Below are 24,104 nucleotides of genomic sequence, written 5' to 3'. Positions count from 1 at the left end.
CTGGCTTTGGTAGGGTGATTTTTTATCCAAGCGGCACTGCCATACTTTCTTACTCTGACCCTCTTGGAATTGCTGACTCGACCACTGTTGAGCTCTTTGGTTTCCTTCACGGCTTGCATATCTTTCAGGACCGCTTTAGTGGTCCCCTTATTGTAGAGGAAGATTCCAAGGTCGTCATCGGATGGTGCTCCACTTCATCTTTCCTCCCATGGCGTCACTGGCAGATTTTTCTTGATATTTGGGACATTGCTTCCACCATTTCTTGTACTTGGTCTCATGTTCTTAAATCAGCCAATTCAGTTGCTGATTTGTGAGCTACCCCCCTCCTTCAATCTGTTGTTGTTAGGGGAGACCTTCCTTGATGTACGTTCCCTTTCTTTGAAATAAAATTATCATCATTTTAAAAAAAAGGGGTTGGGATAGATGCAAACTGAGCCATGCGCTAAGCTAATTGCTGCATTTCATCAGGTGCTCCTGGTAAGATACCAAACATATGTCCAGTTGGGGTCTCAATATGCTCATGAGTTAGTGAGTTTGCCCAACTAGGCTTGCCAAACTTAATCCAACATTTTTTAGAAAAATGGTTGGTGCGTCTACAAATGCACTTCCTATCACTTTTACCATCAATCCAGCCTCTGTCTCAATCAAAGCCCTTTCTACCTCTGCCTCGAGTACTACCTCTGTGGCCTCGAGTAGACTCTAACTAACCAAAGGAATTCAACATTAACATTCTTATTATCCTTGTTTTCTTTGGACATAATTGTAGTTTTTGCCCTCATAACTCGGTTAAATGTTGTGGACAGTGATGACACATCATCTGAAGCTAGTAATTCAGCCCTAATTGTATTAATGTTTGATCCCAACTTATCTAGGAATTTTGTGGTAAGAACTTATATTTGTTGTTTTTGAAGTTCTTTTTCATCAATAGTAAATGGGTGGAACATGTGAATCTCCTGCATAATACCTTTCAGTTCTCCGTAATAGTCTATAACTATTCTCTCCCCCCTTTTATGCTCGAAGAGTCTAGCATATAGTTTATAAATTCTAGACAAATTACTTTCCTGGGCATATAGTGATTCCAAGGACGCCCACATCTCCTTGGCTGTTTTGCAATTGGTAATCTGATTTGTCAGCCTCAAATCCATACTGTTCAGTAGCCAAGTCATTATTGTCTTCTGCTTCGCAATCATTTGTAAGGGGGATAGGAGGATCATCTCGGATTAATTTGGACTTCCTTTTGGCCTTAAGATAGATTCGAACAGATTTGGACCAATTCAGATAGTTGCGCCCATTCAATTACTTTGATGTAATCACTATGAAATGTTTTCCATCTGAGTTCTCAACATCCCTTGAGGGAGTAATGGTTTCACCAAACTCGGCCATTTGAATCAAATAATCTTCAATTCAGTGATAATTTCGCTTTATTGTGCAAATAAACCAATAGCTTTGTGGACCCTACTTTTAAAAATTAAGGTTAGTTAAAAAAACTCAATGTGTGCCAATCACTAATACGAAAAACTTGATAAATTCTTCAATCAAGCCAACATATGCAACAAAACTCCCAAGAAAGGGCTGTTGTCGGCGAATTGGATGATGAGTAATCAATGGAGAAGGAAATAGGTTGCGCACAATACAGAATGGGTGAATCCAACAGTGCCCCTTCTCCTCTTACACCCTTGGAAATAAGATTCTTTCCTAAAAAACCTAAGTAAATATAAATTACTTCTTCTAACAAAAACTATTAAAATTTTTATTGAACGAATAGTTGTTATTAATTTTAGAAAAAAATTATCATTGTTTTTAATTGATTTGACTTAGCTGAAATTATCTAAATCTAAAGCTTTTAAAGTTTTTTATTTGAAAATTTATAAAATAGACACAAGCTGCTCATTCAGATTAAAAAAATGTCAGAAGTTCTTGAAATGGCTTAGGAGTTTCTGATAGGTTGCTATAGAAATGAGGAAAAGATTCTTTTCTACATCTAAGGTGGGATTCCAGGAAACATGTTTTCGTCTGCGAGAAAGAGAGTTACTGGTTAATATGGTTTAAGTTACTTTTTATTTTTATTTTTTATGACTTCATGCAGCTTTTTATTGGTAGAGACAAAGCTCCATCTAGAAACTGTTTGCTTTCAACTAATATGTTTTAAATACAGGTTTATCACTTAAATGAAATGAGGAGATAATTTAAAATATGTCTTTCAGTTAAGAAGAAGAAGAAAGTTGCTAACTATGAGGGGCTATAATCTTAACAAAAACAGTTAATACCTTTGTACCTATTTACAAAATCATCAATTCCCTGAAAAAAGATGAGTGAGAGTATAATTCTAGAAATTTTGCTGATATCTATTTTACAACACCCCATTTTGGCATTTGTTAGCAGTAAATTATTTTGTTAAAGCTGGAGTCATCCATGCATTGGATGATTTATAGGCAAGTAAAGTTGTGTAGGCTAGTGTGGCCTCATCTGGGCTGTGCCTGTTCTATTACGAGTTAGCTTGACTGTGATAAATGTGCCTAGTGCTGTTTTTTTGCAGAGCTATCATGTTGTATTTACAGTTCTCTTTTAAACTTTTCAGTGGTTTTCATTATTAGATTTGCCACTTCTCTGTGAACTTCATTCAGATTTCTGCTCTACTAAAACATGTTGAACAATGATCAATGATTTAAGTCCAAAGCAAAGAGAATAATTTTAATTCTTTTGAGAATTTGGCTTATATGCTTAATAGCTAAATATTCTTACAAGAGTTGATTGTTGTTTTGCAGGGTTGTCATAATGGGAGCTCATGTTTCTTCTCCCATGATGAGGGCCCAGTTTTTCCTACCAACAGCAGTCTGAGCATCTGTTCTCCGGAAGGCGAAGTGGATAGTGCAAATTTTCTTCTCTCCTTGCTACCCACAAACACTAATGACTGTGTTCTTCTATTGGATGACAATATGCATCTCAGTTTTTCATCCAGTCTTTCTCGTTGTTCGGACAAGATGAAGATAATTGCGACCACCTCTCATCTGTTCTGTCCAAATTCTTCAGTCCCACCTAGTGTTACAGTATTATGGGAGGTTTCTCGGCCATTTCAGTCCATAATTGCTACAGAAACTAAAATCAACATCTCATGGGAGTGCGTGAAGTGTGTGTTCTGGTTTGCCAAGTTTCCTGTAGACGATGAAGAGTCAGATAAGCAACACCTTTCTTTGCAGAAATTATTTCAATTTCTTGCAATCAGGTTTTTAGCAGACACTTTGCATGATGTGCATGTGATTGTGGCCATGAACAATATCAAGTTTTCACAATTTCAGGTGAGAAGCTCCAAAGGATTGATTTATTTTATGTTATTTTTGGAATAGTCTAAAGGTTTTGTTTCACAATTAAGTATATTGTTATGAAAACCAGTCTCTGCCCAAGCATGGGTGAAATCATGTAAGTAAAAACTAAACCTGCTAAAAAGGCTCTGTTAGTCTGGAACCCATCTTAAAACACCTGGACTGTTCTGTTGCGTCTTTTTAATTTATAAAATCTTTTGCATTTTAAAAAACAGAACTACAAGAGAAGAGAGGGTGAACAACAACCCTCATGTAATAGAGTGTGGAGCTTCCAACAATTACATGTCAACGGGATAAACCTTTGCAAGGGATTTGGAACGAAAATTAGCATATCTCACACTGTGGTTGCTAAATACATCAAATCTGGAGCAGGCTTCATGAATTTCATCAAAGAGGTGCATTAACCTCTAGGGATGGGAGTCTTCTGTTAAAGCCAGCCAATGACTAAGGCCTTCTGTCACCATTGGAGCTGAGAAATTGAGTATAGCCTTAAGACTTGAAGAGCTTTAGCATCCACTAAATCACATGTCTGTGAGTTTTAGTGTGCCATGAGTACTGCACCATTTGAGTCTTGGACAACACCACCAAAACTCACTAGGCACCAATCAATCCGAAATTAGGTTTTTCTGACTTGGACTAGGGAGCCGACTTGGGCACATGAAAATTCAAGTTGGGTTCGTGCAGTTGGATTGAGATTCTTGACTTTGGAAGCTGGACTCGGGGTGAGTCAAGGGTGGGTTGCCCAGAATAGAAGGTGTAAATTCAACAGAAGGGTTGAGTCCATCTCCAATCTGATCTGTGCCCTCCCAAATCTGAGTCAACCTGATTGAGTCATGGGTCGACTCGTTAAGTTGGAGAACCATGGGTGAAAATTGAGGCGTGCCTAAGCTGACTTTGCTCACTGTCACTTCTATTGTATGCTAGTTTTAGGCTCTCCAGATTGGGGGTATGGTAATTTTTTATCTTTCATCTTATACGATTGATTAAAATTAATGTCCCAGGTTCTTGTCCTAGATTGGCACAACTAATGCTTGTTAATTGATGAATAGAGTTTATTACTAAAGTATATGTTCTGAAATGGTTAACATTCTGAACATACTAAAAGACCTAAAAGATTGCTCAAGCATAGAAATGAAGTACCGAGATTACTTTAAAGATACCTCTTCTCTTTGTCTGGAAAAGAAAAAAAGATGGCGACTCAATGGGCGACCAACGTAAGCATTGTCCTTTGGGAAAACCATGGATGTCAGCACGACAATCGTGAGAAGAACAACTAGAATGATGACCACGGGCTGTCTATGGATCCTCAACACCTCTGCTCGGACAGCAGCAGACAAGGCGACTCGACAATGCGACGTTTTGAGGACTGAAGACGACGATGACATTACCGGTGATTGGACAACTGTGAAAGGAAAAGGGAAGCAAGCTGATGACAAGTGTTAAGGATAGTCCCACAGACATTAGTGAGTGCAAAGATCTTGCGTTTATTAGTTGGCAGAAGAGGTTTCCTAAATGGCTAGTCATTTTTGGATAGAGCCTTCGACCCACTTTAACATGGTATCAAAGCAATGCTCTCATACGTGGGCATCCACCCAAATTATCCACATGCTTGCACGTGAGGGGGAGTGTTAAGGATAGTCCCACATACATTAGTGAGTACAAAGATCTTGCGTTTATTAGTTATATGACTCACAAACAAGAGAGTAACTGGAAACTTTGGTACAAATAAAACAGAACCGAAGGATATTTGTGGAGTAGTGCGAACTATACCCTCCCCCTGAATGGGAGAGGTGGGCCCATCAGCTAAAGTAACTCGACAATATGAATGAGATGGACTAATGGACTGAAATAGAGAGGACATACTTGACATGTGTGTAGAGGCTCCTGAATCAACGATCCAAGAGGGGGAATGAGACACATTTAGTGCATTCATACCTGTACTAGCCATCGTGGCACTCGCTGAGGAAGGAGGAGTCGTCTCGGTAGTCTGAGAAGCAGTAGATGAAGCAGTCAATTGACCCAGTCACTGTAATAACTACTGAATTTCCTCATACGATCCAGTGTGTGAGGAGGCGTCTTTATCTGTGACTATAGAATTGACCCAAGTAGTTTTACCAAATTTGTCCCAGCACAATAAACACATTTTCGATCCCCCCAATCATTTCGGCCACGACCACGGGTTGTGTAAGAGCGACCTCTACCTCTATTATTACCACCAAGAAACTGACCGTCGGGCTTACAGTAGAAGATTGAAGGTTAAGAGCAGTTACTTCTGAGAGGGCTCCACCTAACTCATTCTTATTTACAACTGCACCTTCAGCTCGAAGAACTCTGTTAAAAACTTGCTCAAGAGTGGTCACATCCTTATTAACCAACAATTGGGCTCTAATAGCATCATACTCATTCCCCAAACCATCCAAAAACCGGGTTACTTGGGCTACTTGAATCTGATTTTCTTTCTTACAGATGTCTTCAACATTTGTAGTAAAAGGATGGAATGTACTAATCTCCTGTAGTACTCTCCTCATCTCAGTGAAATAATCTATCACTAATCTACCTCCACGCTTCATATTAAAGAACTTCATATATAATTCATAGATCCTTGATAAATTACTTTCTTGAGACAAAATGGAAGCCAATGTAGTCCACATTGCCTTAGCAGTTTTGCAACTCAAAATCTGATCACTAAATCTGGATTCCATACTATTGACCAACCAGGTCATTACTAAATTATCTTTTGCCACCCAATCTTCAATAACAGGTACCAGGGGGATCATCATTTATATATTTTGTCATTCTTCTGGCCCTTAAATACATCAAAACTGATCTAGACCAGTTTACATTATTCGATCTATTAATTCGGATCGTAGTTATCTGAATAGACTGAGAGAATTTCATATCTGAGCTCTCAGCAGTCCTTTGGACAGCAACCCGTGTTTAATTAAATATCACCAAATACTACAATTCAGTACACTGGAGAGTCAATTCAGTACACTGGAGAGTCAATTAACCAAAGGGAAGCACTTTCCCCAAATTTCGATATTTGCGTAGTCAAGTGGGCCCCACACCGAATTCAATTAGGGCAATGCAGCACCCAATTCATTCAATTTAGAACCAATAGTGATCAATTCCAGCAATTGAGACCATAAATCAATGAAAAAATGACCTAATTGCAAGAAATCAAGATGGCGTAGGCTATATAGATGATGTTGCAAGCATTAGGTTGACGACGTAGGCAGATTTGAGAAATTTTCTCAAATTGGGATCATTAAACACTTCTAAATCCCAACATTTAGTCAAATAGAAGCAGTAATCATTAGCCAATAGGCTAAGATAGGCAGAAAAAAAGGGAAAAATAAAAATTTTACCTTACCAGTCCCGAAATGTGGGGAAAACCTTCAAGGAGATTGCTAAAAATGGAGAGAAGATCCACAAAATCTAAAGAAATTTGCCCAAGACTTGCATTAATGCTCTAATACCAAATAATATGTTGACCAGGAATAATCTGTCAATTCTTCAAAAATAATAATCCAGCCAAAGAAAAAATTTACCGAGTTGCGCCGTGTCAAATAGTAGATCAATATATCCGAGTCATGGCAGACATATGTATAAGCTTTGGTCCATACATGTATATCGAGGCAAAAAAATATAAGTGGTCCAAGTCAGATTGACCCAGACCCGAGTTGAGCCTGGGTATACTCTTTTTCTTCTTCTTTTTTTTTTCACTTTGACCCGAGTTGACTCACTGAGTTGACCCGATCCGAGTTGTCATGAGTTGACTTGGTAAGGAACAGAAGCAAGCTCGAGCTTGGTTCAATCGGCCCGGTCCGACACGAGACTCAGCTCGCTGGGTTGAAGAAGCAAACCCAACGCTGATTAAATTTTTCCTAACTTAGGAAAAAATTTATTCGGGTTCGTCTTCAACCTTCTGCCAATCCTGAACAGTGCGGAAAAAAAATCCACTGCAGTAAAATCCGATGTAGTTTCATAATTCAGATCCTTACCTGGTGAGAGCACGATCCTTCAACAATCGTCGTCTTCTTCACGACACCGAACAAGGCGGGCGACGGTCATCTTTTTTCTCACGACACCGAACAGAGCGGGAAATGGTCTTTGTCTTCCTCACAGCACCAAGACTAGAGACAGCAACCTAGGGGTTTTCTGAGGATAAAGGAACGTCACAATGGCTCGGAAGAATCAACTGAGAGCTCGGTGATAATCCAGCGGGCTCAGTGGTCGTTGTCTTCGTCGGGGCAAATATTTTTTGTTTCTTCTTTTGCAACGATGCCGAACAATCCTCCTCCTTCGGCAACGGCACGAACAGAGAATCAACTAAACTCTTTCTTCTCCTTCTCTTTCGCAAGCCTCAACAGCAGCGTCTTCACTTTCTCTCTCTCTTTTTTTTTTCTTCGGCTACGTCACTGAACAGAGATTCTCCCCCTCAGCGGAAAGACTCTAAAACTCGGTATGCTGGTTCGCTGGTTCAAATCAGCACCTATCTTCTCAGCGGAAATAGAGTTCTCGGCGGAGTACTCATATGTAACATAAACTAGACTCACAGAGTCATCGTATCCTAGTGGTTCGGAACAGAGAGGCAGTCGGCGGAACAACGAGCTCTCTGTCTTTCTCGCCGACAACGCCGAACAGTGTGGCTCCTATCGGTCTCCACCACCACAGACCAGTCTCGCTAGATACACCCCCTCTGTAATCTCAAGGCAGAACCAGCAACCACGGCAACGGTCAGTAAAAACAGAGTTGGCAACGGAAAAAAAAAACTTTTCTAAGCAGCAGAAATCTTCCCACTAGAATAGTATAGAGGAGAAAAAAAATAAAACGACCCACTTTAACATGGTATCAGGGCAAGGTTCTCATATGTGGGCATCCACCCAAATTGTCTACGTGCCTACACGTGAGGGGGAGTGTTAAGGATAGTCCCACATACATTAGTGAGTACAAAGATCTTGCGTTTATTAGTTGGCAAAAGAGGTTTTCTAAATGGCTAGTCATTTTGGGATAGAGCCTTTGACCCACTTTAACAACAAGAATTCCTACTGCTTCCTATACAAAACTACCACCCTCACCATGGCCACTATGAGGCGATGGTTTGCTTTACCGTCACAAATGGGGAAAAAGCCTCCTTTGTCTCCATCCCAATCACAACGGTTCCGGCCTTCGCCACCCTATTTGAATGGATGACCTCTGACCCAACAAATCAACACCGATCAAAGGAGCTCTAGATGGGTTGTTTTGCTTTCTACCTCTCTGCGACGAACTTTTGTGAAAAGCAACAATGCAAAATTGTCCAATACTGTGATGACCTTATCACCGAGCGTCTCTTTGAACCGAGTGGACTACCTCTCACTTGCTGGAGAATTGGGTGCAAAACCCATGGGAATTGGAAATGACCTTCATGATGAGAGCAATGATGAACTCGAGGATAAAACTATATTTCGTAGATTAGTTGGAAAAAACATCTAAGCCAACTATCACAAGACCAGATAAATTATTCTCGGTTTGTGTGGTCAGCCAATTCATGGAACACCCACACAAAGTTCATTTAGAAGTTACTCAAAGAATATTGAGATACTTAAAGGGACCACTTGGAAATGGACTTTTTTAAACCTCACAATCATAAAAAATAGAAGCTTTCTCAAATGTTGACTATGTCGGTTGTAAGCTTGACAGAAAGTCCACTACTGGGTACTATATTTTTGTAGGGGAAAACCTAAGCTGGCAAAACAAGAAGTAGAATGTAGTGGCCATCTCTAGTGTTGAAGTTGAGTATAAAGCTATGACTCATACAGTTAGTGAAGTTGAAGTAGATGAGATCAGTTCTTCGAAAGTTTAGTCTACATGTTGATGCGCCTATAACGATTGTAAAGGTACTTGCCATCGTTTATCTCATTTTGTCTCTTTCGATTCCTTGTCTGATAACTATCGTAAGTTTGCTTTGTCCATCTCCACTTGCACTATTCCTTCTTCAGTGCAGGAGGCCTTGTTGCAACCTCATTGGAAAAAATTTCATGGATGTTGAAATGGAAGCATTAACAGATAGAAGGACTTGGGAGTTATGTGACTTACCTCCAGGTGCTATTGTAGTTGGATGGCAATGGGTCTATACTATTATATATAACTCAGATGGGTCAGTTGAACGGTATAAGGCTCGTCTTGTTGCAAAAGGGTATACACAAACATTTGAGGTGAATGTTTTTTTTACTTTTTCTCCAGTTGTTTACATGTCCTCTGTTCGTATACTTTTTTTTGTTGCAATCCTTCATAGTTGGTCTTTATTCCAGTTAGATATTAAAAACGCCTTCTTATATGGTAACCTTAATAAAAAATTCTATATGGAGCAACCTCCAGGTATGTTGACTAAAGAAGGCTCTTTATGGCTTAAAACAGAGTCCATGAGCTTGGTTTGAAAATTTTAGCCAAGTGGTTATATCCATGGGATTTCATAGAAGCCAGTGTTATGGTCCTGGGTTATGTACATATGTCTTCCGCTCCTAACAGGCCGGTCTTTTGGGTAGTATTGGCTAGGTGCATAACATTTGGTATCAAAGCTAGCGTTATGTCGTGAGTTCGAATCCTGGAGGGGGCGACCAGAGTGTGCTTCCCGCACCAATGGGCCACCGCTATATGCGAAAGGGGCGACCTGAGTGTGTTCCCGCACCATGGGCCGTCACTAGAGTAGGCCGTCGTAAGTGGGCTGCCGTGGACGTCGGCTCTCGCGAGCGTGGGTGTGATGTTATGGTCCTGGGTTATGTACCTATGTCTTTCGCTCCTAACAGGCCGGTCTTTTGGGTAGTATTGGGTAGGTGCATAACACATTGTGATGACTCATTATTTATTTTGAAACGATCATACGAAATTATTATCTTACTGGTATATGTTGATGATATCATTCTATCTGGGAGTCACAAGTCAGGTATTGAAACAGTTAAATCTCAATTGGTGAATCACTTTCAAACTAAGCATCTGGGTCAGTTAAAATATTTTCTAGGTATTGAGGAAGTGAGAAGCAAAGAAGGAACAACACTGACTCAGAGCAAATATGTTAATGATATACTTCAAGAATATGGTCTTCTGGGGGCTAAACCTGTGGATACACCTATGGAAGTAGAATTTGATCTTCATGATGATCAAAGTCCAGAACTAAAAGATAAAACAATGTATCAAAGGCTAGTAGACAAACTCATCTATGCTACAGTTACTAGACCAGATATTTGATTTGCAGTGAGTGTAGTGAGCCAGTTCATGGAGCATCCACATAAAATTCACCTAGAGGTTGCACAAAGAATCTTTAGATATCTAAAGGGAGTACTAGGAAAAGGTCTCTTTTCAAACTTAATAATCACTTGAAGATTGAAGATTTCTCTGATGCTGATTATGCAAGCTCCAAACTTGACAGGAAATTGACCATTGGATACTGTGTATTTTTGAGAGAAAATTTAGTTAGCTAGAAAAGTAAAAAACAGAATGTTGTTGCTCGGTCCAGTGCAAAAGCATAATATAGAGCAATAGCCCACATTGTCAGTGAGTTAATGTGGATAAAATATGTTGTCCAGGAGTTTGGCCTTGATCAGTTGGATCCTATGATTATGTATTGTGATAACCAAACAACAATCTTTATTGCAAATATTCCAATCTTTCATGAAAGAACAAAACATATAGAGGTAGATTGTCACTTCATCCGAGATGCAGTAATGAGGAAAGAAGTAACTACTCCGTATGTTCGGTCTAGTGATCAACTCGGCGATATCCTAACTAAAGCATTGGGAAAGCGTGAATTCCTGAATTTCTGTGGCAAGTTAGGATTGTTCGACATATACTCTCCAGCTTTAGGGGGAGTGTTGAAAAAGAGAACATGGGCATTTGGTCATTTTACCTTATCGTTATTATATTTCTTGATGTAATCTTATTCTACATGTCAAACTATGTCTACGGACCAAATTTCATGTAAATGGGGCATGTAGAATAGAAGATATAGAAAATTAGGTTTTTTACTTAAAGTAGGGACAATGTTGTAAATTGACCTCACCTACTCAACCCTTAATCTATAAATAGAAGCTGGAAGACTCCAACCACGAATTTTCAGTTTTCTTTGCTCAATTTCTCTTCTCCAAGCTCTCTCCTTCTCTTCTCTCTCTTCAACCTTTCTTCTTCTTACTTTTTACGAAGTGGAGGCTCAAAGAGCAGAATCCTACTTATACTCTGACACTTACTGGCTGGACTTGAGGGTAGAATTGAACAGGGACAAAAAAGACTGGTTCTAAGCCAGAATTCAAATACTAATAAACATTAAAAAAGGGAGATGATTAGTCCTAATAAGATTCCTTGTTGCTGCCCAATACAGCTGTTCGAATTTCTCTGCTGCCATTGAGAGGTTCAGATTGTAAGTGACTGTTGGAAATATGACTCTTTAGTGCTGATTCTCACTCAGCTACCAACTGAGATGAGAAATTAGTTTGAAAAACTACCATTATGATTGCAGACCTGATATGCACCAGTCCATGATTACCACACCTCTCTTTATTGGAACTAATGAGTATCAGCAACCATGACTAGACAAACAAATCATATGTTAACAGCAAACAAACAGGCCCAATAAATGTGAAAACTCAATTTTACAAGCAGACGGAGCCAACAAGGATTACTGACATAAGCAGACGACATGCACCAGCTACTATTCACTTTTGCTGGCAGAGCAGACAGCGACAATGGAAGTTGCCACTTTTCTGCGGAAGGTAGGACTCTTATGAGGGACTGGTAGAGATGTGTTTGAAGGACTCCTGGTGCTAAAATGAGACTACAATTGGCTTATCTGCATCTCCTATAACAGCAACAGAATTTGATTATCAGAGCAACTCTCCAACTTGAATCATCTACAACTATAATCAATAAAGCAGAGATTTTGATAGCCAACATAGCCAAAACAAGAAGAAAATTGAAGACGGAGAAAACGTAAAAACATGATGACTAGAGTTAATTCTTGGCAGATGAAACCATAAATTCTAAACGGGAGATGATAAGAACGGAGTGGCTGTAAACTGAGGATGCTATACTAGAGACAGACAAATTTATTACTTCAGCAGAGACTTCTCCCCTGAAGTCATCAACAGGCAGACAAGAGTACTAATAGATGTGATGAAGACTTGAACTGAAAAGCAGAAGAAACTAATTGAAGACTGATTGCTGGGACAAGGAAACAGCAGCCGGACTTTTACTCTTTTTCTTCTTCCTTCTTCATCTTCTTTTCCTAGTCCATTAGGATTGATGCTATGATGCCTTGTGAGAATCAGAAAACGAGAGTATAAGGGAGAGGGAAAATCGTGAAAGAGAGAAAAGAGGAAAGGGGGAGAATGTGTGTTTATGTTTCTCTCACAGTTTCTATTTATAAAATTTTTATTACATTTAAAATCATGCTTAAATTAAACTACCCATACCTAATTACACACATCTTAAACTTCCTAAATTAAACATTAAAAGATAAAACAAAACTAGAAAACCTCTTGTAAACATTCTCTTTATTTCAGCTTCTTGAGCTAGCTCCTCTTGTGAGACTTGCTCTTCTTGAGATCTGCCTTAGACTCTACGAAACCAACTTTCGTACTATTAGGATCTCTTATGTCAGAGTGTAACTTTTGTTACTTTGAAGAGCATATTAAATCAACTAGGACTAAGAATTACCTCACGTGGGTAAGTGCAAGCTCTTCACTAATTCCAGAGGATCACATTTTGATGTCACATTTTGACGCATAGGTTGACAGCAGGGGTCTAATGTAACTAAGTTTGACTTATGTCAAAGTTAATGAAGGCCTTGGCAACGAAAAGAAAGTGGAGATCTGGTCTGGAGACACACACTCTCTCTCTCTCTCTAATTTACATTAGAGCAATGAGTACTACATTTTTTTTTATTTTTTTTTAATTTTATGAAGAGTATTACATTCTTTTTGCCACCAAACAGCATGTCTCTACAGTTCTACCTCAAACTTATGAAGAACAATTCAGACCATTTTTAACTGCTTTACACACACTACATGCTGACTTTGACTTTTATGTAATTTAGATATTTGAATTTGACTATTACTTTTGTGTTTTGAATCATTGACAACTTGAGTGTTTGAGTAATGTCCTCTTCCTGTTGCCAATTTTCAGGTGGAAAAATTGGGAAGAGAATGCTTCTTTTTCCTTTCAAAGTCGTTTGCCGTGGATGAATCAACTTTTGGAGATTTCTCTGGAGGAAATACCATTAATAAGCCAATGCAAATTTCAAAGCACTTTTTCTATGTTTTTTATCTGCATCCTCCCTCTGACTTACAGTTCGGTGACTACTCATCTGCTCTTCGCCAAAGTTTATACAAGGTTCAGCGATAGAAGACGGTGGCTCTATATGTGAGATTCTGGGATGTAGACATATGACTCTCCATTCACAATGATACGATAGTGTACAGTGGGTTAGTGGCGGCTATGCTTAATAGTTGATACTGGCCCATACTTGTTTTGGCCGGATAGCTAGAGGTCTATCTGTAGATATGACACATTTATTTTGAGAAGAGCTTGGCCTTTTCGTTTTGAAATATCAAGGCAATTGCTCGTCTATCAGTCATTCAGTTGCGGATTTCTGTTACCGGAGAGAGTGCCTTATCAACGCGGGAACAGGATAGCTTGATTTCTAAGTCAGGGAACTGATCATCTTGTTTGGCTTGAATACAGAAAGTTTGTAGAAACATTTAGAACTATGGCATTACGTTATAAATGGTGTCATTTGATATGACTGCCATGACCGCGTAGGCCATGGCAGTGTCATTTGCATTTTTAACAGCCCACAGATCTTATCTGTACGCATCCATCAGCCAGCAGCCTACTCGGTCACGTTGCTCATATTGGGATTATACTTTGGCTCTAAATTATTCTTTGTTTTTATCATTAATTAGGATTTATAGTAACAATTATCTGCTCGGTCAACTACTAATCAATAAACGAGTAGTGTAATATTTCATAATTATATTAATTAATAAATATTAATTATATATCCATCGTAAATATATCATATTCATGATAATTCATGAATCTATCATATATTATTCAATGCCTTGTTGGCATGTGGTCCCCTCTCTAAAAGAATTTTTTTTTTTGTCCACTTAATAATCTCCTAATCATTGTATCAAATAACTAAAATACCTCGATAAATATATTAATTATATTAATCAATGCAATTATCAATAAAACTTAGAAAATCAAATGAAAAATATTTACTTGCGAAGAGGAGGGAGAGAAAGGAACTGAGGAAGGTAGACCTCAGGAGAGGGAAGGGAGATTCGCCAAGGGAATACCTGAATCTAGGTCTCAAGCGACATTGGACGAAACTTTGAAGGTCAAAGATAAACAGCTTTCCGAATGAAGAGACGGGGGAAAGACACCAGAGGAGGAGAGAAGTTACTGGAAATAACTGTAGCCCGGTGCAGAAATGATCATCGGAAGGAGGAAGCACCGGCGAAGAAACCCGAAATCAGGATTTTTTATTTTTATTTTTTGCCGTAAGGAGGTTTATTAGGGGATTTGCATTGGATTTGATTGGGGAATCTGGTCTGAGACCCATAACCCACCGCTTGACTCTTATAATCCTGGACAGGTCAGCTATCGGGGCGATTCTCCCCCTGCCGACCCAGTTGTTTTACATCAGGGTCGAGTCGCCCGAGTCGCGAGTCCGCGCAGCGTTTGCAAAACCCGTTGTATCTCCACTTCGACAGATCAGTGGTTGCAGAGGCGTACCTGAGGTGAAAGTTCAGGCGTTTGAAACCTGACCCACCTGAAGAAATATCGGGGTAAGAAGACGATTGGCAGAAAGCAAACGCAAGTTCTCGGTCTTCGTCTTCGTCTTCTTCCTCAATTTCTGTTGCAGAGAACATGTCGAAATCTTAGAAAAAATGACACATAAAACCCTAGCTTCCCGCCACCCCATCGAGGCTTGCACCTTTCAGCTCCACTCCTGGAGCCCTTTCCATCTCCAAACCCTGACAAAAACCCTAGATTCCTCCGATTTGTATCCCTCTAAGCCTTTCTTCTCCAATCGCTCCGTGGACAATCTTGATCTCTCCAAGCTTTCTATTATCGACGACGATAGGCCGCCCAAGCCTAAGCGGGAGCAATTCCGGTGGATCGCTCGGAAACGCCGTCGACGTGGATCTCGATCGGTCTCTGGTCGTAGTAGCGATAAGAGTGGTACCCGCCGCTGCTGCTCTGTCGGTCCCTCTGCTGCCTATGCTACGTGCTCCGATTTTCCTGTTGCCGCGGGCACTGATTCAAGTGGGGAATTGTTCGTGAATGGAAGTGGAGATGGGAACTGGGCGTCTGATGTTAGTGAGGCAAAGAAGGAAGGTGTTGGGCTTTCGGTTGAGAGGGAGAATTCGGCGAATGGGTTGTTGCCTTTTGGTGTCTTTGAAGGAACTGGGAATGAGTCGGGGTATGGAAGCGAACCTGGGTATCGGGGAGATGGTGAGTTCGGCTACGGAGATGAGTTTGATGAGGAAGAAGAAGAAGGTCGGGCTTTGTTTTGGGGCAAAGGACTTGAAGGTACAGTAGTGGACAGATCTTTTTTTTGTTGTGTTGCAGCTTAGCAGGATAAATTCACTTACTGTTGCCGATGTTATTGCATCTCTTCCATTTTGTCTACAGTTGAAACTTTTGCTGTCGCCGAATTTTCTTTTCCTTTCCTCTTTCAAAAGACACCAAAAATCTAAATCGTTGTCTCGTTATTGTAGGAGATTTTTTTTTGCGCCCGTTCTTTTCCACGGGGCTGAATACTCCCGTTCTTTTCCACGGGGCTGAATACTCGTTCTAGCCAGACCTTAAGCCTAAGCCCCCTTTTCCCGATTATTATTTGTTTTTTTCTTGTTTGCTTTAATTTTAGACGATGTCTCATTTATATCTTGTGTGGCTTAGTCATAGTGAGCTATTTTATTTTTTGTTTTTTGGGATCCAGTTTTTCTTTAGTTGTCTATCTATCAACTGCATCAAGAATTCACCGGCTTCTTAGGTTTTCAGTGGAAAGAAGGATGTTCTATACCATTTATGCTATTTGATGTTTGTTAATGTTTAGAATGATAATTGAGAATCTTGTAGATTTTTTAATAAGGGAACCTTGTTTATCCATTCCTGGCAACTACTCATATCGAGATGTTTTTGGACGAGTAAACATTTATGACTGTTTTTCATCATATATTTACTCTGAAGGTACTGTACAGGATGACATTCCTCTCAAATCAGCAGATGCATGGTAGATCTTTGAGGAGTATGAAAGTAACAGTTGTTGGGCATTGGCATTCTTCATCTTATGTCTAGGTTACTGAATTTGATAGTTTCATCTAGGAAATTCTGAAATTATTTGGCCACTCATCTTCTTCTTTTAGGAGAGATGATTCAGATATTGTGAGCATAGCATGGCTGGTTGGTTCCTGTTGGAGAAATAGATTGATACTTGCTGGGTTTTATTATATTTAGGTTTGCTTTTAAAGCCCCCTTGTTTGTGTTTTATCATGATTTAGAATTAGCTTCTTTTGAACAAATGCTTGTTGTGTAGGATCAAATCATGATGTTTGGTATTTTTAGGACTATAAGTTCTGTTTGTAACTTGTGGTGGGTTATGGTTAGGTTCAATTGCTCGTGGTGTTTAAGTCTTTTAAATGTCATTTGCTCGTAGTAATCTTGATCCAGCAGCCAACATTAGTCTGTAAGAGGGGAAAAAAAGTCTTGACCATCATGAGCCTATAAATTATAAAAGAACTTGTTACTCGGAGAAGTGTTGTATGATCTCAAGTTTATGATAAACTTCTTTTTTTGCCTATGACTATTTCCGAGGCCTTGCTGTGTGTGTCTTGAGCCAGTAGAAGATAATGTCGATAATGTGAATTTTTTCATCTTCCCTCTCTTTATTTCCTCTTGTTTAGAAAGCCAGCTTATATAATGCGCTGCTCTTCACTACTGTAAGAAGGTCCAAGAACTACTGCAAAGTTGGTTGATTATACCATCCAAACAAAGTTAGTGGTAAGTTTGGTTTAAGTAAGATCGTGCTGAAAAAAAAGAAGCCACAAACAACTTGATTTGCAGTGTTTATCCTCTTATTAGTATTAAGCAGCATCACTTTATTGCCCATCTCTTTTAACTGCCATTCTGAGTTCAATTGGAACAAGTAAGATAACAAGAACGATCCTGTTTCGAGGCCAGCATTTTGTGCTCTTGGGATCTTCTCTAAATGGTATTACAAATTGGGTAACGATGGTTATTTATATTGCAGGTGCAGAGCCTATGGAGATAGTTGGTGAACACTCGTTTACGGAGCAGAAAGCTCATCATAGGTGTAGAAGAAAGAAGCATGATTGGAGAGTAGTTGCTTAAAAATGGCTATACATACGTCTGTTGATTTATATTTTCTATGGGCTTTTGTTGAATTATTTTTACCTTGTTCATGCCTTTGGCAACTTGTTTCTAAACTCATGTCCTTGCCCTACCTTACTTTTTAGAATTCTATAAATGAAGTATTATAAGATATATTTATAGAGTATAAATAAAATAAAATAAATATATATATGCGTAAATTAAATTTAAAATGATATAATAAAACATCACAATAAAATAAAATAGTATAAAAATAATATTTTATAATGCTTTAAATTTTTTATAATAAATATATAATAAGTTATTAAGCCTATAAAAAACTTTAGCATATAAAAATGATTATTTTACAACTAACGTATAATAAATAAAATATAAATAAATTTCATAAAATGTAACAATACATAGATTTAAAATTATAATAAATAAATTTTATAGGGGAAGTGGGCACATTTCCAAGAAACTTTCAGATTCATTTCCCTGAAAAAGGAAAAAGTTTCATTTTCTGTTACCTCTACATCGTTAAAAGATACTTTTTTTCTAGAGAATTTATTTTCCCTTCCAAATTTCTTGTTACAGCACGATGGGCCAAGATGGTTCTTCTTGGCCCAAATTAAAATTAATGAAAGAACCTGGGCTTAGACCAAGAAACTAAAGGATCCTTGGCGTTGGCACCATTAACCCTGGTATCCGTTGTTTCGCAGTCCTCCATCTGCGGCAGGGACAACAAGGAGCAGCAACCGACGAAGACGACGGGAAAACACAGGGGAGGGGGAGAGTCTCCAACTATCAATGATGCGGAGCGAAGCGTTGGGCGCATACAGGACCCTACTGAGAGCGACTCGCAAATCCTTCGCTGGCGACACTCTTATGCTAAGCGAGTCAGCGGTGGAAATTCGGAAGAAATTTGAAGAAAATCGCAATGTCTCGTCTGACTCTGAGATTAAGAAGCTTCTTGAAGAAGCCAAAGAGGCTTCCCATTTCATCGCCAACATGATCGTACAGGCCAAACTCAATTCCAGTGGCGGCTACGGTAACAAACACTTCCTGGTTACTTGGGAACTTCTTAACATTTTTTAAGCGTTTACTGCTTTGGCCTATGAGGGTTTTTTTCTTTTTCTTCGATATATGCCGATTTTAATTTTACCACCGACACAAGTGGTTCACCGTTTTGCTGCTTGATTGACACTGTTACATTTTGAAGGATGTTCTCTGTAGCACGCGCTGCTCTCTTAAATTGAGGCTTATGAAAGTCGCACTGATTTTTATAAATGGATGAATCTGGGAATGGTCAAAAGCCAGAAATGTTATATGCGAACCAAGTCAACCTGATCAAAACCGTTAAGACCCATCTTTGTGAAAGATTAGTTTGTATGCCTGTGAATGTCAACAATAAGTGCGCTTCAGTACCAGGAATTCCGCTAATTTAGGTGGAAGCTTAGTCATGGAAGACTTGAACAATATATGTAAATTATATGGCTGCCAGGTAACAGTGGCACATATCTAAGTTAAAATTAATATAGTGATTAAGGTTAGTGTGATGTTCAAACGTGCCATTTATTTACCTGCATTCATCATCATCGTTGTCATCTGAGTCTTGTACCAACAATGTGGATTCAGCTACATGACTCCTCTATTGCTGGGTTGGTTTTTCTGAGTCTTTAATTGCCACTTCCATCAAAGTTCTTTTGACCTTCTTCTGTTTCTTGATGTTGCCTCAAGGTACCGCTGGAATTATTCACCCAGTGTAGTACTCTAACACTGTGTTGGGTGTGTGTAAACCATCACAAATTAACAATTATTTTTTTTCTTTTTGAGTTCCTTTTACAAGTTTCTTAATTTATTCATTTCTAGCCTGTTCTACCTAGATTTTCCAAACATCCACCTACATTCTAATCTATGGGACCTTCATTTTTTGCAATAGATGCTTCTTTACATTCCTGCTCTTTGCTCCATAAACCATGGCTAGTCTTCTTAGAATTTTGTATTCACCTTTTCCATATTATGCCCCTATTAGCATTCCAGATGCTGACCTCACTTCTGTTGTCAGCCTCCTAACAATTTATCTGCAGTACTGGCTTCCTTTTGGACAATGGATCGTAGGTAAAATTGCATCTCACATTTTGATTCGTAGTTCAAGGAAATTTTGGTTTAACTGGAGTTTCTTATTGATGCGCCTGAACCATTTTTCCAGTTCTTTCTACCTAATTTCATGGAAACTTCACCCAAAATAATCATTGCAAATTTGTAGTTTCAAGTGTGGATACCGTTGCAATCTTTGTTCATCCTTCTGACATTTGCCTCGCCTTTTGCATCTAAGTAGTCATTTGAGACCAACTTCTAAGTAGTCCCAAAGCCTCCCCTTCCTTTCCTTTCACTGATGACCATTTGTGTTCTTGTATACCTTTGCCATACTAAAAGCACTACTTTTTTTTTCATCTTTTGCTTTTCTGCTACATGATCTTCTGTTACTAACAAAATAATTTTGCTGCAGAAGTGAAGCCCAGTAAGGATCATGCTGGAGCCACACTTGAGATTCCTAGTGAGGATCTTTTGCGGAAATCCCTTTAGGAACTTAAGTGTGGTCATTAATCTTCAAGGTTTGCCCTACAATTTATGGTTGTTTAAGTATTTTATATTCTGGATTTTCTTGCAAGGAAGTGGGTGTGCTTATCTTTCTGTTTTTCAACTTCCATTCTTCAGAGTGATACTTCAAATAAGAGTGCAGTCTAAAGAATCCCTCATTATTTTATAAACATATGATTGGTGATAAAGGGGCTCATTCTTAATAATTATTTGTTTAATCTGTTGTTGTTTTCCAATCCGATCATGGATGGCTGGGTAAGCAATTTTCAGTGAGTAGTTGGGTTAGTATGAGAAGTTAGGTTAGTATACGAACATTAGGCCTGCCTGATTCAACAGCTGAATAGTGGTGTTTTGCAACTCATTGAATTGGTAAAAGAGACATCCTCCGTTCTTAACAGTGGTCATGTAATTATAATCACATGGGGATTCATAATCCTGCTGGATTGATCAAATGAGAAAAAAATATGACTACATGGTATAGCTGATATATTTGTTGATCGCAGGATGACTGGAGTCGTCTTCATCATAGTCCTTTGGATGAACCTGTTTGCAGTTCATGAGCTTGTTGAGGTCTTTGCAGTAGATTAAAATATTTCATAACTTTGTTGTTATTTTCTTCTGTAGTGTTGATAAAAAAATTCGAGAATATTACTATGAGAAAAGTCGATATCCAATATTCAGTATGCGAATAATCTACTGTACATGACTTTTTTCAAAGAAAAAAAAAAACTGAAAGTTTCAAAGAAATTGTTTGTGAAAAACGTGATCTTTTTGGAAGACAATCATGTGTGGAGTAACTAAGAACTGTTATGCTCATCAGAAAAAGCTCATGACACCCGGACTCCGGCTTGTTCTCTGACTGCAGTTACATCTCTATACTGAAGCTTGGCTCACCATTTTGCGCTGTTCCATCTCTCCCAATAATCATTTTTTTGTCCTGGTGTATCATCATTGCAAGTAGTCTGTTTTAAAAAATAACTATTCTGCTTAATTTGGATAGATTTTGATGTATATAGTTGAATTATGTTGAAAACTATTTCTAGTTTTAGGGAGAGGAAATTCTAGTTTTGGCTTGAATTTCTACAATATTTGTTTCAATTTCCAAAGAAAGGGGGAGAAAAATCATGTTTGATTTCTACTTTAATTGTTTGTCATCGATTCATTTTTTACACTAAGCTAATGGCTGCCACTGAAAATTTCACCTTGTTATGGCTCTCTCAGTTTTTTGTTTGGTGATGCTATGGTTACTCAGAAATGTTAATATTTATTTGGATGTTGCACTCGTAAGCAGGGTTTTCTAATCTAGAATCAGAACCTCACCTGGCGGGTCAGTTGAATCAGGTGTATGTAGGGGTGGCACCAAGCCAAACCATTCAAGTTCACCTCGAAAAAAGTCGATTTAATTCAGTTTTACTTGAGCTTGGCAATAGTTCAAATTTAAATTAAGGAGATTTTCCAAGTTCGGTTTGTTTGCTCGTGAGTCAATTTGTTAACATAATTTTTTTTACGAAATACCCTTTACTATGTTCTCTCTTGTCAATTTCCTCTTTAGTTAGTTGATAGTTACTCTTATGTACCTTAAACTTCAAAGACGATCGATCATTCAACCTTTTTGGGTCTCTCAAAATCTAATTTTGTTGTTTGCCAATAGAATAAATACTATTGATGGAAGTTTTTGTTATTTCTTTTAGGTCTATTAAGTTGGTACATTAGTATGCTCCGTTACAAAATCTTGGGTTCTTCAATAATAGCTTGTAGTTCAATGGTTTTAAGTTAATCACAATTTTTTTTTATAGTTTTAAATGTAGGATCAAACTCGATTAATTTTTTATTTTTTTTACTAGAGCTCGATTCTAATTTTAGGTTCGAAGTTGAGCTTGTGTTCAAGCTTAACTTCAAAGTATTCAGATCAAGTCAAATTCGAACATATGCAAATTAAAGTTTGACTCGGCTTGATGCCACCCCTAATTGGGTCTGTTTTACCTACGTCCTAAGATGGACTCTGGGGTGGGTCAAACTCGCCCACGATAGATAGGGCAAGGCCATCCGACCCATTGTGTTAACATGAAACTATGCTTGTCAAAGACTGTCTACCTTTTGTAAATGGCCAAGAAAGAAATGGAATGGATGTATACTATCCGTTACTATTTTGCTTTATCCATTTTAATTACCAGCAAATTATTCAATTAATATCGTAAAATGCCATGAAATAATTTTTAAAAATTAACATATAATACAAATAATTATAATAAGATTATAAAAAATAAAAAATGTCTTATATTATAAAAAGTAAAAGTAGTAAAATAACAAAGAAACACTATCATGATTTAAGTTATCTTCAAATAAACATTCTTTAAATTAAAATACGAGATTTTTTTATAAATTTACTTAATGGAAGAGTTAACATATCCGAAGCTTCTTCTCAACGAGGTCCAGTGCGCATATCTGTGCAAGCAATGTAAAATCAGGCTAGTTACTAGCAGTCACATGAGCACCATACAAGGATAAAGAGGCCTCAAAGCAGTCAAATGGACTATTTACAGAGGGATTGCAGCATAGGGTTCCTCGTCCTGTTTGGAATTCTCAAAGCAGCAGGGATCTCATGCACGATGCTTACCTCTGGCTCTGGAAATTGGAAAATGTCTAGTCCCCATCATGCGCATAGATTCTTGTTTGGATCTGTCATAAAGTCTGAACTCCTGTCAGATCTCATCATCTTATCTTAAAATAAGACAAAGGTACTTTTTATCTCCTGTTATAGGTCAAGATGCCTGAAATGTTAACAATAAAGACACAGGAAAAATCATGCGTCTGGACTCTGGTCTGGCTTGCTTCTTCCCCTTTTATGGATTTCTGGACCTTGTTTCCACTCCACACCCTGCATTATTAATTGGAGAAGCTCTGTTACTCTGTTACTCTTGTACCTTACATTTACTATTGCTTCAAAAGGAGTTGTGGAAGTCCCATCGGCTTCCTCATTCTCATTTGTTTTTGTGGTTTTATATCTCTCTTGTTCTCTTCTGGTCGTGTCGACACTGCTTTCCACTCTACTTGCCGAAAGCTTGAAGCTATCAAAGTCTATCCAAATTCCTTATAGATGGCTTCCGTAAGACTAACTATTCCTGCTCTTAATGTCCCTTAAATTTCGTAATTCTGTGGTGTTACTGAAAAGAGATAAAAATATTGTAATTTGTTTTGAATTTTGATAATAAAAAAAAACTATTCTTTCTTCTCTTTTACAGCGTGCGATTCAAAAGGGCCATTACCTTTCTCCAGATTCGGCTGTGAACCCTACTTTTGGAGTTTGGACTCGGCCAGCCTTGTCGAGCAAACAGATCCTCAATGAACTCCCCATACAAAATGACCGAATTCGAAAGGATTCCTGGTGCCCTGTGTTACCATTAATGACCAAGGTGATTTCAGACAGTCAAAAACTTCCAGTGAAAATCGAGAAGGTTGCTGTCATGGAAATTGGCTAAGAGTGCCATTTGTAAGCTTTGCTTTGGAGTCTGAGAATTCTCTGCTCGACACGAGACGGAAACAAATTTAAACTATAAGCAGCCGAAAACAGGTGCTGCCAAAAGAGATCAGAGTTCATAATAAGCCTCAGTCATCGGTGGTTTGTAGGCGTACAGGCATCGGTTTTCTATAGTTGGGTTAACTATAAACTAATTTCTTATCTGATTAGCGCCATTTCGTTTTCCGGAAGACAACGGTCGCTTTTCTGTTCAGTGACCGCTACAGCTATGAGGATGATTGAGGGCCCAAGAAGTTTTTGGATTTTGGCTGGTGCAGTCACGGACT

General features: G+C 38.6%; 3 protein-coding genes across 8 annotated transcripts in view; all 3 read left to right on the top strand.

Moving 5' to 3' along the window:
• LOC137956743 (DExH-box ATP-dependent RNA helicase DExH8) overlaps nucleotides 1-14,169 on the top strand; it is a 53,711-nt gene extending 39,542 nt beyond the window's left edge. Inside the window, exons 13-14 of the mRNA XM_068804347.1 lie at nucleotides 2,766-3,296; nucleotides 13,479-14,169. Of these exons, the coding sequence (XP_068660448.1) occupies nucleotides 2,766-3,296; nucleotides 13,479-13,697 (750 nt within the window). The 3' untranslated portion in view covers nucleotides 13,698-14,169. The remainder of the gene's footprint in view (nucleotides 1-2,765; nucleotides 3,297-13,478) is intronic.
• A 793-nt stretch (nucleotides 14,170-14,962) lies between these two features.
• Nucleotides 14,963-17,851, top strand: LOC137956281 (uncharacterized). 3 transcript variants are annotated; one of them, XR_011113231.1, is made up of 3 exons: nucleotides 14,963-15,896; nucleotides 17,270-17,366; nucleotides 17,617-17,704. XR_011113231.1 is itself a non-coding variant. In XM_068803705.1 (2 exons), exons 1-2 carry the CDS (start codon nucleotides 15,251-15,253, stop codon nucleotides 16,570-16,572), a joined length of 651 nt encoding a protein of 216 aa, XP_068659806.1. In that variant the 5' UTR covers nucleotides 14,963-15,250; the 3' UTR covers nucleotides 16,573-17,249. The 3 variants fall into 3 exon arrangements, 2 of the variants coding, with proteins under 2 accessions (XP_068659806.1, XP_068659804.1); XM_068803705.1 differs by lacking the exons at nucleotides 17,270-17,366; nucleotides 17,617-17,704 and adding an exon at nucleotides 16,568-17,249; XM_068803703.1 differs by lacking the exon at nucleotides 17,270-17,366 and having other exon boundaries at nucleotides 14,967-15,896; nucleotides 17,617-17,851.
• A 558-nt stretch (nucleotides 17,852-18,409) lies between these two features.
• Nucleotides 18,410-21,921, top strand: LOC137956809 (mitochondrial zinc maintenance protein 1, mitochondrial). Of its 4 annotated transcripts, none has more exons than XM_068804440.1 (3): nucleotides 18,410-18,747; nucleotides 20,209-20,314; nucleotides 21,592-21,921. In XM_068804440.1, exons 1-2 carry the CDS (start codon nucleotides 18,507-18,509, stop codon nucleotides 20,283-20,285), a joined length of 318 nt encoding a protein of 105 aa, XP_068660541.1. In that variant the 5' UTR covers nucleotides 18,410-18,506; the 3' UTR covers nucleotides 20,286-20,314; nucleotides 21,592-21,921. The 4 variants fall into 4 exon arrangements, with proteins under 4 accessions (XP_068660541.1, XP_068660543.1, XP_068660542.1 ...); XM_068804442.1 differs by lacking the exon at nucleotides 21,592-21,921 and adding an exon at nucleotides 21,121-21,448; XM_068804441.1 differs by lacking the exon at nucleotides 21,592-21,921 and adding an exon at nucleotides 21,166-21,445.
• Nucleotides 21,922-24,104: the final 2,183 nt, after the last annotated feature.

The sequence above is a fragment of the Aristolochia californica genome, unplaced genomic scaffold, assembly GCF_029961685.1.
Source record: "Aristolochia californica isolate CCGP_79_NKW_82.1479 unplaced genomic scaffold, dmAriCali1.0.hap1 SCAF_2, whole genome shotgun sequence".
Taxonomy (NCBI): domain Eukaryota; kingdom Viridiplantae; phylum Streptophyta; class Magnoliopsida; order Piperales; family Aristolochiaceae; genus Aristolochia; species Aristolochia californica.
Note: the sequence above shows the minus strand (reverse complement) of the source record. Positions and strands in the feature narration are given on the sequence as shown.

Bases quoted from the DNA above. Each gene is read 5' to 3' on its own strand.
- LOC137956281 (XM_068803703.1), top strand. From the start codon at position 15,251: ATGACACATAAAACCCTAGCTTCCCGCCACCCCATCGAGGCTTGCACC. The intron at 15,897-17,616 runs GTACAGTAGTGG...TTTATATTGCAG, and splicing joins TTGGGGCAAAGGACTTGAAG to GTGCAGAGCCTATGGAGATA.
- LOC137956809 (XM_068804440.1), top strand. From the start codon at position 18,507: ATGATGCGGAGCGAAGCGTTGGGCGCATACAGGACCCTACTGAGAGCG. The intron at 18,748-20,208 runs GTAACAAACACT...ATTTTGCTGCAG, and splicing joins CAATTCCAGTGGCGGCTACG to AAGTGAAGCCCAGTAAGGAT.